General features: G+C 41.1%; 1 protein-coding gene across 2 annotated transcripts; it reads right to left on the bottom strand.

Moving 5' to 3' along the window:
• Window positions 1-236: 236 nt before the first annotated feature.
• On the bottom strand, window positions 237-14608 carry LOC134181032 (myb-related protein B-like). 2 transcript variants are annotated; one of them, XM_062648229.1, is made up of 13 exons: window positions 14350-14608; window positions 13486-13647; window positions 9754-9986; window positions 9171-9249; window positions 7643-7682; window positions 6900-7042; window positions 2989-3215; window positions 1768-1834; window positions 1528-1706; window positions 1109-1277; window positions 847-1053; window positions 593-661; window positions 237-513 (listed from the first exon to the last, which is right to left on the bottom strand). In XM_062648229.1, the coding sequence occupies exons 1-13, from the start codon at window positions 14491-14493 to the stop codon at window positions 403-405; spliced, it is 1830 nt and encodes a 609-aa protein (XP_062504213.1). In that variant the 5' UTR covers window positions 14494-14608; the 3' UTR covers window positions 237-402. The 2 variants fall into 2 exon arrangements, with proteins under 2 accessions (XP_062504213.1, XP_062504214.1); XM_062648230.1 differs by lacking the exon at window positions 14350-14608 and adding an exon at window positions 13898-14152.
• Between the last annotated feature and the right edge of the window lie 426 nt (window positions 14609-15034).

Here is a 15034-nt window from a genome sequence, read left to right as displayed (position 1 = left end):
TCATATTGAAACAGATGGATTTACCTAGTAGTGATTTCACGTGAATATCCAACTTAGAGTAAACACAACTAAACTTTTTAGAGACAGTCAGCAATATGATTTTCTATGCCTTCCATATGCCCTTGCCATCTCCAATAATAGTTAAAGTTTTAGGTTAGTTTCTGAGTTGCAAGGGCATGAGTGAGTGAAAACATGCAACCTGTAGAAGCAATAAGAAATATTTGGTTGATTATTAGTTGTACCAACAGAGCGAACGCACAAGTCATGTTTGCAATTAAAAGTGTCCTTTTTCAATAATATATATATATATATAAGTTCCATTCATCATTGTGTCCGTCGTCAACAAATGAATAATAAGTCACTGTACAGTGAACAAATCTGCTATTCACAGGCATCAGACTATCAAAGCCAAAGAGATCGAGGTTTACAATGACGAATCCAACGGCGAGCTTGAAGAGTCAGCGTCTTCTGGTCTTCTGATTGACCCAAAGCTATTTGCTCCCAATGTGTCAGCTACATAGAAGCAAACAAATGTAAGACAAACAATAGTTTGCAACAAACCAGTCCAGGTTTACATTCATAGGCCACAAACCTTGTTGAGAGCAAACGCTGGTTCACTAGAATACAACTCTCGCTCATAATCCTCCAGTGGAGTAACTCCCTAGAAACACGCATTTTGACTGTAATGTAAATAGTAAACTCATTTTTCTGTTTGTCCATTCATATCTCAAAATAACTTAATCACTTTCTCAATAATATATAACACACGCTTAATGCTACATTGAATTTCATTACATATTCCTACATAATTAACTAATTTTAATAAGACAAACTTGTCAGCCTTACCAGTGCAATGTCACATGATGGTTCATCTGTTGGTCTGTATGTAACATCAGCAACCGGCTGCAATTGTAACTTTTGCTGAAACTTTTCCTCTAGATCTAACGTACGTCTTTCTGACTGTTGTGACATATCTTCTGTACATAACTTTGATGAATCACTACATTTAATGTCTGATTTACAGGAAATGTCGTTCAGCTTGTGCGATAAAACCTAAACGAGAATTCTTTCATTCATTTGTTCTAATATCGACGACATTGTGACACACCTTGACTGACGCTCGTCCCACTTTTCTGTCTTTGCTAATTGTTGTTCTAAGTGGTGTAGGAGTGCAGGGAGAACAATCCAGAAGACTTTTGTTAACATTTTCCATCTTGACAGTACTACTACAAAGTCTCTTGGCAGATGGTGTGCAGCGACCAGACTTGACAGTAGATCTACCAAATGGTAAATAAAAGTTTGATCACTAATAATCACATGAACGCAATCATCTAAATTAACACTGTCCACACTGCACCTGCACAATATGGTAACTAAATGGGACTTTGTATCTAATGCAACTATACAAGAGGTACACACTATAGATAATTAGTTATTACTACGAGCAGTTTGAGAGAATGAGATTATCAACACTCAGGTCAAGGATGACTTTGCTAACAAAACCTAAAGTATTCGTTGAAATCAAACCTTGGTGTCGATGTATATGATGGTCCTGCACATGGGTCAGATTCTTTAGCTACTGAACGACATCTGTTGACTGTATCTGGACTATTCAGAAAAACCGATGGAGAAAATGACGACTTTATTGGAGTGCTTTGAGGAGTAGAGACAGACACAGAATGAGGTACAGATTGACACTCAGAAATCTACAGTATACATTTATACTCAGCACTTATAACCAGATGACATTCATATAAAGATGCTTACCTTTCTTTTATGACCACGCCTTAAAATTGCTGGAGGTGCTGCAAAATTGACTTTTATAGCCTGGAAACTGACAAACAGTACAAGTTAGAGCTACCACACACACACACACACACACACACACACACACACACACACACACACACACACACACACACACACAAGTCTGCTAAAGTGTGAATTGCAAATCGAGTGACACAAAAAACAAAACTCCACAAAGACTTACTAGTAAGTTAGCCTCGACACTAGGCCTTCCTTTGCTTTTGGTGGTCCTTCCACGTGAGAATAGAAACGGAGCGGTATCACGTGATGTCGTTTCCGTAAAGCAAAGGGAGGCCTAGTAACTCTTTATGTCATGAGACAAACTAGTTTGTCAGCTGACCTATTTTGCAAATGATGATTGGTCGACTGTAAATCACATTTGAGTTACTTCCTGATTATTTCCTCTGAAACATGTGGAGATCAGCAAACAATCGTCCACGTCACAGGTGTCATTTAGTGTGCTACAACAGCTTGTGCGCCAGACATGTACCGACCAAAGAATATCGTTTGGGGGCGTTTGTAGGTTGCAAACAGTTCCAGTATTCTCCCTACATCGCATTGAGTAAAGGTATCTCTTTTAGTCGTGTGCAGTGATTGCTTCTGGAGTAGCTTCAGGCTGACATCAGCCACGTAAAAATTTCACGCGTAGTCGCAATGGCTTTCGATCAATTCCGGGAGCACGATGATAGTTTAAGACAAAAGTGTACATGTACAGTAGCCTAATCGCTATTGCGTAGTCTTCTAGTCAACGACAAGAGATGACAGAGTCTGCGCGTTGTCTTTTTGCGCACAACATGGCCGTACAGTCTTTGTGCTCGTTTCTCTACGCTAACTAAACAGTAAGCAGCATCGCAAAGGCCAGCATGCATAGTTACTGACTGCATTTCGCGCCTTTCCGTTCCAACACCTTTGGTATGATGGCATACCTGCTGTAAACGAAAACACACCTGATCTTTTTTGCAAGTCTTTAGCAATATGAAACAAACCGACAAAGAGTGGGTTTCCTAATGACATAATTAGTTAAATTGTCTAATGACATAAAGAGCTACTAGGCCTCCCTTTGCTTTACGGAGACAACATCATGTGATACCACCCCATTGCTATCCTCGCGTGGATGAACCATCGAAAGCAAAGGCCTAGTGTCGAGGCTAATAGTAAGTCATATTCCAAGTGTTCTCATACCTGTCCAGTTGTTTGTGAGGAGAAGGCAGCATTGTTGACGTTAAAGTCAATTCTGTATCCTTCATTTCACCAGCATTAAAAGACATGTTGAGCACATCCATTGAAAAAGGATAATGAGTGTACATTGAGAAACACGATGAGTCAACAGGACATTCTTGTACATGCTTTTCATCTTCACAAATACATGTCAATAAAGGCATAACTTCTCTGATATTCAATTGATTTGCCTAAAAATAACAAAATTACACAAATCACCATCTTACTGTTATGATCACGTGTCTCATTATGACTTCGTTTAGATCCCTTTATCTGGCATGCCTTCTTTCATTCTCTGTATGTCTTTCTAAGATTTGCTACACCACCACAGCTAGTGGTTTTGCATAACTAAAATCACGACTGCTTGGAAAATCTTTGCTCTGTTTGCTCAACAAGTAGGCTTCTTTGCAAACCTGTCTATATAGATTTCACATTAACAGTTGCAGACAAGTAAGTTCTGTTTTTATTTCTGACTAGGCCTTGTAATTGCAAACACAAATGAAACTTTTCTGGCAAAAAATGTGATTGGCGGTACGTCTATTGTGTCTGGTTACCATGTACAACTAAACACAAATACTGCTCTGTGATAAAACTGCACTAAAGCATGACACATTTCTGAGCATAAACTAATTAATATAGTCTGTTGTAAGTTACACATCCACACATATAGTCTAGCACTATCCAGATGTTTTGCACGCTGGTGCCTCGGATACCGGATTGAAAAAATGTATACACAAAATCAAAATCTCGAAATCAGACAATCTTAGCACGACAACACTTAAAAGATGTGATACCCTACCACAAACTCTACGTTCTTACTTCACAGAATTTTTGGACTTGTAATATATTGCAAGTTTGGGCTGCACGCAAACAGCGATCGCAAGAGACAGCTAATTTTACTGATCCTGCACGTAGAAATGTGTGGAAATGCCGTTCAGAAAGTAAGTGTCACATAACGTTTGTTCATGCACTTCAAAGTGCATTCAGGACAGAAACGATGGAATATCATATTCTGCAATGGCGTGCGAGTAGAAGCAGAACTGCAAGGGCCGTGACAATGTTTCTACGCAGAAGATGTACAACTGAAAAAAATGCTTCCACATTGACAGTAGTTCAATCTTCACACGTCCGTAGCGCCTAGGCAACAATCGTGGTAAATGTAAACTACGTGATGAATACATCTAGCACTAGCTAGAGTACTGGTACAATCCGCATTTCTACACATTCAGATTCTGTAAACTAACACAACACATGGCACTCTATTTATTGACTCACAGCCTCCAGTTCCCGTCTATCTCGTGCCCTAAAAGGGCATGTCTTTGAGTATGCACGTAAATCTGGACAGTGCTCCTACATCTTGAAAACGCTACCCAATAAGTCAAGTGACTTACAATATCCTTTTTGTTATGGCTCATATATAGCTGAAACGACATCACTGCAATCAGCCTATTACCCAATCTAGTTATTATAAAATTATCATTAGTATCATGTCACGTGGGTTTTGCAAGCGTTGACTGGTCAATACAGTGGGTACAAATCGTCTGTACGCTGATACCCTACCATTGCTTTGATCACAGCACAACACAGCTGGTTTCAATAATGCACAGATGATTTGATATGCCTTTAATGAGCTACTATACGGCCAATGCATCTAGACCGTCTAATTAGTAACAGAATGGTTACTGACAAACAAGTAAGAAGTAAGATTTACATACTCACAGCTCAAAATGAGGGTAATTCAAACCAACCAATGGCCTTGCATGATACAAATCACTCATCGTATGGACGACTCTCGAATATCGTTGTTATTCCGCATCGAGTGAGTGGCAGCTAATTGTCTCGGTAACTTAGACTCGACCCAGTCTCTCTATCTCCGTCCTCGTCATTCCCTGAATTGTCAATCCTCGGCGCAGATAGACTGGTTTCAAACCGCCCACTGACGTCACTAAATGCTGCCAATAGTGTGCACTGTGTGCCAGCTGCTTTGGGCACACTTCCACATCCCTGATACCCGCCCTTGCTGTGTTGCAAAGGCATGTTATCAGCTCCCAGGAGATGTCTATTGGAACAACATATGTCTGATGACTTCCCGTGTCTGATACAGATCGGTAACTAGGTGCAATAATAGTGTGCACTTAGTGACGTCAATGGGCAGTCTGAAACCAGTCTCTCTGCACCAAGGATTGACAATCCGGCGAATGACGAGGGCGGAGAGAGACTGGGTCAAGTCTATCGATAACTACTTCAGCTTCACCTCAGTAACTATCTCACTTTTACCTGCCACTCCCCTTAGGAAATAACAACGATATCCTCAACATGTCCATATGATAATTAGTACATAAAATCCTAAACATGTCCATACGATAACTAGTAAATAAAATCTAAACCCCAATCTCTAATAAACTATAAATATCTATAGATTTATTGACTAGTACTGATCCACTCAAAGGTACAAAACGTAATTTTCAATACCATCACTTGTGATAAGGCCCCAATTTGTTGCATGACTGTTTCTCATCACCCACTGGGCCAGGCTCTCCCAAACTGATGCAGGTGAGCCATTACCACTAGCAATATATGAACATCCGTCGAGCGTTGCTCCAAATGAAAGCTACGAAGCAATACTGGAGCAAATTTCCCTTTTCAGTCTCATCTACGCAAATAGATCATGTGATCATATGTAACACCGGCTGCCGACTGCTCCTTCCACCGACTGTAGACAGAATGGAAGCGGATGCTACCGCCCTACGAATTTGTCTCAACTCCTGTTGGCAACACCGGCAACGGTGCTGAACAGAATACTGCCAGGTGGATGCTCCAGTCCCACCAGTTGCTTCGCTCCTCCTCACCCTAGAGAGTCGGTTTTGAAATCATGGCGAACGTCGCTTCACATGAAAACGAAGTCCGTAAATGTCTGTACAGAGTCATCATATCAATATCATAAAACCAAGAAAGTGAACGATTTTAGGTCATCAGTCGTAGACAGGTGAGTTCTTTTGTTTATTTCCGACAAGTACTAACTAACAATTGCAAACATGAATTGCACTGTTCTGGTAAGAAACTCTCTCAAGGAAGTTTTGCGCATACAATTGGCTGTTCGTCCATTATCTTTGGTTGCCACATACGACGTAAAGGAATTAATGTTTCGTGATTGGGCCACACTAAGGAAGCGTAGCACATTCCTGCAGTGTGACAGACATAGTCAGCCACATAGTCCCCAGACCGGAAGTCAGTTCAGCCCTATACGATTAGAGTACGCTACTCGCTAAGTCTCGTGACTTCTACAAAGTCCTTTTCTTATAGGCTCATAGCTGAATTAGTATACCACTCCTCGTAAGACACGTGATTTCTCCCATCCCTACGTGACTTCTTCGAAGTCCCATCCCTTTGACTCGTAGCTTTCAATTATCCATTATGTACATGTGACACCGGAAGCCAGCAGCCACAGTTACTCAAGGAACACAACAGATCAAAGTTACTCTTAGTCTATGTGGTACTAGACTAGAAGTCTGATTTGGGGAATCCACACCAATATATAATGTAGTTCAGCATCCCACAAAAATCGAACAAAGAAGAAGCCGAGACATACAATCCACATGCTCTGGTTGTATCTCACACTCGTGTAATGGTGAAATTAGTGCAACCTGTCGTTCGGATGCAAGCGAGTGATGAGAAACAGACATGTAGTAAACAGGGGCTTACTGAACACTACAATTTGATATGTTATGCCTGCAAAGCAAACCCAAAATTGGTCTGACACTTAGTTAAATTAACCATAACATGCAAAAGTTCATTTTGAATATAAAAGGATAATAATATTATTATAATTAATTAATTACAAATATACCAGATATCACTGTCATGTTGTATTTTACCCGATTTGTGTTATTGGGTCCAGGAATATCAAATGACCATTCTCCTCTGGTTACTGGACTGCGAGTTGTTGTTTGATACTTTTCCTTATCTGGTGTGCGTTGACACACATTAGTAGAATCAGAAAACGCACCTCTTGAAATTGCTGTAAATACAACCAAAGAAGTCACCTGGTGTGTGTGTGTGTGTGTGTGTGTGTGTGTGTGTGTGTGTGTGTGTGTTCCCGAATGTAGCATGACAGCCTCCTGAGAGTGTCGGCTCTGGAAGATTTGACCCTCTTCGGCTTACCATCTGGCTTTCATCAAGATAAACCATCTCAGATCGACAGGAGTGCCACACCCAGCGTTTGGGAGCGAGCCTACGGCAACATGTTTCTTTGCGAAGAACACCCGTCGTGCTACTCCCACGTTGTAAAGTGCTTCGATTGCTTGCAACATCGAAGTACTCATTTTCTCGACTTTACGTCTATTTCCGGTTATCGCCGTTGGAGACGGAGGCCATATGCACGTAGTCCAGCAGTGAAAATGGCATCACGGCATGAACGAAAGAAGTTGATCTCCAGCGTAGAAAGAAGTAGAACGATGGTCATGGTGCGTGCGAGCGATCTCTACTGTTGGGTTGGCAAGAAGCAGCAGTTTTGAGATGGACTGGTTTATGGTGTGTGTGTGTGTGTGTGTGTGTGTGTGTGTGTGTGTGTGTGTGTGTGTGTGTGTGTGTGTGTGTGAAACAGGTAAACAGTACTGACCATTTCGTATAGGTGCAGAAGCCAACTTCACCCCAGAATTCTAAACAAAAACAAGAGTTGACTGTGATATCAATGCTTAGAATGGTGAAAACATATAGTACCCTGGTAGTACCATAAGAAAGTAGCACAAATGTAGAGTACCACTATAATACCCATATAAGTCACTTCATGTTAATTAAGTGCCATTAAATTTTACCCAACCTGCAGTGTAGTTTCAGACAGACAAATCCGAGAACTAAATGTATATCTAAAGGCCTATCCACTAGGCATGGTCTAATGCAATCTTACTGCAACATCTTAACCATAAAAGTTGTCCAGGTCATGCCATGCACAATATCTTTGATGTCGCCTACTAGGAGTGTTTCCAACACAACTATAGCATCTCTTTCCTCTACATTGATCATTTCAATTTCTTCACATTTCACTTGTGGACTCTTAGTCTAGTTTTTTGTAGGGTCACATGTTTTCTGAACGACATCCAAGCTGGCCAAACAAGCTGTCAAACCAATCAGAAACGTCCAATGTCTGTCTGTTATTTCTAGCACTGTGTAAATTATATAGCAGTAGTAGACTAGACTTCACGTTTGAGAATCAAAGGAGAGTGACAAATCACCCTCCTGCATGGTTTAAGAAGAGTGTCACTCCAAGTCACACATTCAGTGACAACAATTCAGCAGCTGCATTATACTAAAACTTTGCTGATTACAATTCAGATTACATAGACACATCTACTGTACGGGTGCTACACTTTAGTAAATGCCATAAGTTACCATAACATGTGCATTAATTAAACACAGCCATCCTAACCCGTGTCTATGTCATAGAAAGGATCAAGAGTTTCTAAGTCGGAGTCACCAGTTGTTACTGCCAAAGATCCAAGATGGCTAGTGATAGTGTGTTTGTCACGAACTCGGTACCACTGGCAAACTTGGGAGCTGTCATGTTTTGCTTGCTTTCAAACAATAATCTCGTGTAATTTTCTCCCAATACTTACAGCAGATCTTAGCTAGCGACTGTCTTCTCTCTTAGTTTCAAAGCCAAAAGAATGGTTAACTTTTCAACTCGTGAACTTAGCAAGTTACACGTTTGTGGCTCTTTCAGATCTGCCATAGTTAATACCACTGCTACAACTTCTGTCGTGCTACGTGTTGTAGATATGAAAACCCAGGCCTCGGAGACCTATTTGGCGTTGCTGTAACATACGGGAAACTACCACGACAGCTAGAGGGTCTGGTACGAGGCTATAGTTGACCATGAGCTACAGATTCAGACATAAGTCGTCCTAATGACATGGGAGCACTACAGAATGCACTCCAACTTTAGAATTAAGGAGAGCAAGTGTGACCACGGTCCTAAAAATGAAAGTCTGCAGTAACTAACTATAGCAATGCCATCATGGTAGTAACTGTAAGAGTACAACCCTCCAACAAAACACCAACAATGCTTGACATCCTGCCATTTACCACAAGCAAACTTCCACAGCATCAAATTGGCCACCAGCTTTACATATATAAAGATGAAAACAAACCTGTTTTTGTGACATCCACCCATTCTCTACAGCCTTTTTAAGAGTAGAATTCCAATGGTTCTTTATAGCATTGTCGGTTCTGCAAGAGCAAAAAACACAAAATCTAATAATGAATTTAATAATGATAAACAACTTGTAAGTGATGTATCATGCTGCTGAGTATACGTATATACTATCAGCAGTCATCAATGAGTGAAGGTTGAGTACGGGAAATATCAGCTGGACCTCATGATGCAGACAGTTACCATACAAACTAATATTTTGTCCAGTCACTCATGATTCTGTCCGCATCAAGTGTGAGATCATACTAAACCTACACTTGAAAGTCAATGAATGTGGGCCCCTAGATACACCAAGATGATCCATCAGTTCACATGGCCTGTGCACATTATGGCTATTATCTACTGACCCATTGGTCACAACTAACATTTTCTAATTAAAACGACTGCAATCATTTCTGGTTGACAAGGCTTGTGCCGTGTTCTTGGCTTCAGTTCGATACTCGTTTCCAATTTTCACATCTAGGTATGGCACACGAGTTGTGTGTGTGTGTGTGGGGGGGGGGCACGTGCGTGTGTCTAACCTTCCAGGCAGATGCTTTGCGATTTCTGCCCATTTATTTCCCAGTTCTTGGTGAAGATTGAGTATCTTACAGTTCTCTTCTTCAGTCCAGGCTGTCTTCCTCACTTCTGGGTTGATGTGATTGTGCCATCGTTCACGACATTGTTTCCCGATTCTACCAGGCATGTGTTCTGCAATTTTAGACCATTGACGTGGTCCATACCGTTCAACAAGTACTCGCAGCTGGTCGTCCTCCTACAAATAAATAAATAAAGTTAGAACGTCAAATGCAAAAATCAGTACAGTCGAATATTGTTACAAATGTGATCAATCTGAACCTAGTGGAGGATCCGGCCTTTGCCCGGGGAATATTAGTTAGATAATAGTGGCACACCATGACTATCTGATGCAACTTCACACATTCTGCGGTTCCCAGATGTCAGAAAGTAGAACCGCAGTCAATCAAAATGAGATGAAGATGAATGGTGCCCGCTCACGATTCACCGTACATGCACAGGCACACCCACACAAACTTGAAATCGTGCCATAATTTCAAGTTGTGTCATAACGAAGCAGAACAAGGGAACATCTTAGGGTGCACCACGTTCTATACAGTCTTTATTTCTGGCATAGAGAGAAATGTGAATCGTGTTCTTGTCCGCCACGGCAGTTTCGCTTGACATTTCGAGAAACCCAACGACAAGTCTGCTGGGTTTTATCCACACATTTACCATTTATCGTCTTGAGATAGCTTGTCATTGAACGACAAAGCGCTTTCTCAATCGTTTTCTAGTTGCACGTGACCTGGAAATGAGTGGAGCACAAAGCATCATGTGCTGACATCTGAAACTCGGAGCGTGAAATAAGCCATGGAAAGGTGCCGGATGCTGCCGGCAAACGCAGATCACGCATCTGTCTTTACATGGTAGCTACAAGAGCTGGCTAAAATTGAGGAATACCTTTAGTGACAGACGATGCGCCGGTACAGGGCTTTCGCTAGAGATTTTTGAGAATGTGGCGGGATGGGCAGGTCCACGACGCATGCAGTCCTTGTTCTTTACAGTCAGACATGCGCACTGGAGCTGATCTCAAGTGAGGTAGACTTTGCGTTGTAGCTATTGCGTGTAACGTACATTCAAGTGCCCTGGCAAGGAAATAAACTTCGATTGCCAGTAAGCCCTTTCTAGCGATGTTCATTGCATATCCGCAAGTTTCTTTGACGAACTACAGGAAGTTTGTCTAGTCAGGCGTTGATTGACGTGGACCACTGTTGTTGCTTCCCGTAAAGCCATGACTAGTCTAGAGTAGATTCTAGGTGCACGCTTCCCAGACAAGAACCTAAAGAGATGTGCTTTCCGGGTCACTGGAAGGGCATCCAAGACTGTAATCAACACTTGTGCGTACATCTGGAGCGAGGCTATCATCCTGCGTTATTTTGCAAGAGCCTAGATCTGTGGCTATTGTCATCTTTAGTATCGTGTTTCAGTAGTATGGAATTCTCAAACAGTTCTTAGCTGTAAGACTTTGGACTCCTATCCGCCGTTTCTGAGCGTAGCGATGCTGTAGCAAGAACCCTGTCGGTAGTAGTGTTTCTTGTACAAAAATTCAACAACCACATGTCAGATGTATGCGTTGGTACACTGATAAGCTAGTCAACAACTTCATACATGGTAGATGTCTGTTCGGATGCCATCGCGCTAGTGCGCACTCTGTGCACCACCCATTTTCGGGTCACGTGCAACAAGAAACCCTCCAGGAAAATCGCTTTGTCCATCAACAGCAAGTTATCTCAAACTGGTAAATGAATAAATGTGTGCCTAGAGGCATGATTTCCAGTTTGTGTGGGTGTGTCTGTGCATGCACACCCACGCAAACTTGAAAACGTGCCACGATTGCAAGTTGTGTCATAACGAAGCAGAACAAGGGAACATCTTAGAGTGCACCACGTTCTATGACATACAGCTTCTATTCCTAGTACAAAGATAAATGCGAATCACATTCTTGTCCGCCACGGCAGTTTCGCTCCTCATACTTGACATTTCAGGAAAGCTAACGGCAAATGTGTTAAGTTCTTTATCCACACAGTTACCATTTACCATCTTGAAATAGATTGCTGTTGAATGACAATGCGCTTTCTCGATCGTTTTCTAGTTGCACGTGACTCGGAAATGGGTAGAGCACAGAGCATTACGTGATGGCATCTGAAACTTGGAGCGTGAAATAAGCCATGGAGAGGTGCCGGAAGCCGCCGGCAACGCACATCATGCATCTATATTTACATGATAGCTACAAGAGCTGGCTAGAATTGAGGACTAGCCTATACCCGTAGCGACAAACGATACTCCGGTAGCTGTGTTTCTTCTACAGAAATTCAACAACTGCAAGTCAGATGTATGCGTTAGTACACTAATAAGCTAGTCTACAACTTCATACATGGGTAGATGTCTGTACGGATGCCATCGCGCTAGTGCGAGCTCTGTGCTCCACCAATTTTTGGGTCACGTGCAACAAGGAGAAATCGCTTTGTCGTTCAACAGCATGTCATCTCAAACTGTTAAATGAATAAATGTGTGCATAAAGACACGATTTCAAGATTGCGTGGGTGTGTCTGCACGTGCGTGTTGAATCGTGAGCAGGCACCTTTAATTAAGAGACGCTTCCTCCAGAACAAGAAGACTTGTTGGTCAGATTCACAGATTTGTGCTGCAAAATTTGCAGTGTTAATTAAAACAGCAATAAGAGCATCCTCACTATTAGATTCAATTCCTAGACCTTGAAAGGGATCTCCTTAATTAAATTAAATGCGTTTTCCCTCATAAAACCAAAACTTTCATTGTACATTGGAGTGTAGAGTGCAGTCTTTGTGCAAGGTTTTGAGGCAACAGTTTTGGTGTGATTGATTTTACACACACACACACACACACACACACACACACACACACACACACACACACACACACACACACACACACACGCACACACACACACACCAGCCAATTATTATGTATAAACAGATAGATGCCAAGTTCCTACATGTACCAAGAAACAAGTGGTAGAGAAGAACTCTGTCTCTTCACTAGTGCATCTGTGTACTGATTTGGTGTGCTCCAATAACTCGTGTGTGTGTGTGTGTGTGTGTGTGTGTGTGTGTGTGTGTGTGTGTGTGTGTGTGTGTGTGTGTGTGTGTGTGTGTGTAAAAAGAGATGAAAGGATGCACTGTCAAATGACTTGAAACCATGAATGTGTTCGAGGCAAATTGATACACCCTCGCTCAAGATAGAGCTAAGTGGAAGACTCTGGTCAATGATTGTCGGCCAACTATAGCCATAGCAAGTCTACAAAATCAATAGCATACTGCTCTAAATGTTAACCAAAAAGAAACAATGTATAGATGCCTGTGCGGAAGATCTTTCCGCAGACAGGGAGATCAAACACGACATTCTCGTTTCTGTTCAGTGACAACACAGTGACAGTCACTTAATAAAAATACCTTGTTTCTGGTTTTTGCCCCTTCGGTGACACCGTTATCATTGATGCTTCAATGGACGGCTCTCAAGCTGAAGGTAAAGGTGTGTGTGTGTGTGTGTGTGTGTGTGTGTGTGTGTGTGTGTGTGTGTGTGTGTGTGTGTGTGTCACTGTGTGTGTGTGTGTGTGTGTGTGTGTGTGTGTGTGTGTGTGTGTGTGTGTGTGTGTGTGTGTGTGTGTGTGTGTGTGTGTGTCACTGTGTGTAATACTCAATTCAACAAAATCTAACCTGATTAGTCCATCCACCTTTCACCATCTCAGCTTGCCTCAACTTGTGGAACCTCTGCTGACAATCTCCAGCACTTTTCCCAGAAAAATTTTGAGACACATTTTGCCAGTTGATTGGATGTTGACAACGATCACTGTTTATGACAAGAAGCAGCAGCTGATCCTAAATCAAACGTACAACAAATAGAAGAAAATGTAAAAAAATCTTAGTAGCAACATGCATCTCACAATTTTTCTTCAATAGATTATCTAGTCAAACACAATGCATACAGAGAGCGCAAAATTTTGTTTACAATAAAACACGTGCGATTAAGTGTCTAGCATCGATTCACAGATTTATTAAAATTAGAGTGTGCTCAAAAATAGAACAAACTTGTGCACATAATTGCAACACAACTGTTAGCATAACTTACACCAGACACTCGACTAACAGCTGAAAACGAACCAAATCACACGCATACATGACAAGCTACAGTTCCATACACATCAGAGCCTCGGCGCAAGTCAACGCGCAGCTGAGCGCTACGCAACCGCTAATAACGGCCCGGATAAAAAATAGAATTTTTACAAACGAAAAATTAGAAAAAAAAGATATAATCACACGCATTTTATCAATGTCAAAGCCTAGGCAACAGTTGCATTCAAATCGCAAGCACCAGCGCAAATCAAAGCGCAGCTGCAAGCTACATTGTTGCAACCGTTACAAAAGTCCCGGATAACAAAGACAAATTACACTCTATTTTACAAATTTAATTTTAACAAAACAAAAATTAAAAGAAATTTAACGTGGCTAACAAAAAAAACTCTTCGAGTCGGCGAACTAGACACAAGAAAGGAACATATGTGGTCGATGGGCGTGGCTTACATCATCTCTCGTCCATTTCTGCTTCGTTCCTGTTTGTTTCTTGACGAAAAGTGAAGATTCAACCGAGCAACGTGAGTCGCAGTCGTCGTCGCCGTAATCTTCGTCCTCCATAATGACGGCGGTCTGCGCTAGTGAGAGCAACATTGTGGCAAGTTGCGTTGCTACACAACACAGACGAGAGCTCGTGCGACGTAGTAAACGTGTCTTGCTGTCTAGTAGTTGAGCGACGTCCGCGTCTACGCGTAAGGGTAGTGCGAGATTTGAGAAATCACACGGACCGCTGTGTGCTGCGATTGGTCGGTTAGTAATTTGTATTGTTAATAATGTAATACCCGGATAATTGGACAGAGTGACCATACACTCTGATGGTGAATATTTAGGTGATAAATTATTCTCTAGCTCACGTTTATGATATTTTTATGTGGACAGGTGTCAAGCTAAAAGTCTAGTAAAATTTAAAATTATCTTTTTAGAATTTAATTAATTAATTTATTTATTTATTATATATTAATAATTATTATATATTAATAATTATTATACATTAATAATTATTATATTAATTAATAATATTAAATAGCAATTATTAATGACTAAGTTAAGAAATTAATTATTAATGTTTATTTAATTAATAATTATTATTTAATTTTTGCCTAAATTTATTTAATTTTATTTTTATCTTTATAGA

The sequence above is a fragment of the Corticium candelabrum genome, chromosome 6, assembly GCF_963422355.1.
Source record: "Corticium candelabrum chromosome 6, ooCorCand1.1, whole genome shotgun sequence".
NCBI lineage: Eukaryota > Metazoa > Porifera > Homoscleromorpha > Homosclerophorida > Plakinidae > Corticium > Corticium candelabrum.
The sequence above is the reverse complement of the archived record's forward strand: the minus strand, read 5'-3'. Positions and strand labels throughout refer to the sequence as shown.

Bases quoted from the DNA above. Each gene is read 5' to 3' on its own strand.
- LOC134181032 (XM_062648229.1), bottom strand. From the start codon at position 14,493: ATGTTGCTCTCACTAGCGCAGACCGCCGTCATTATGGAGGACGAAGAT. The intron at 1,278-1,527 runs GTTTGATTTCAA...ACCATTTGGTAG, and splicing joins TCATATACATCGACACCAAG to ATCTACTGTCAAGTCTGGTC. The intron at 514-592 runs GTTTGTGGCCTA...GCTTCTATGTAG, and splicing joins CAGCGTTTGCTCTCAACAAG to CTGACACATTGGGAGCAAAT.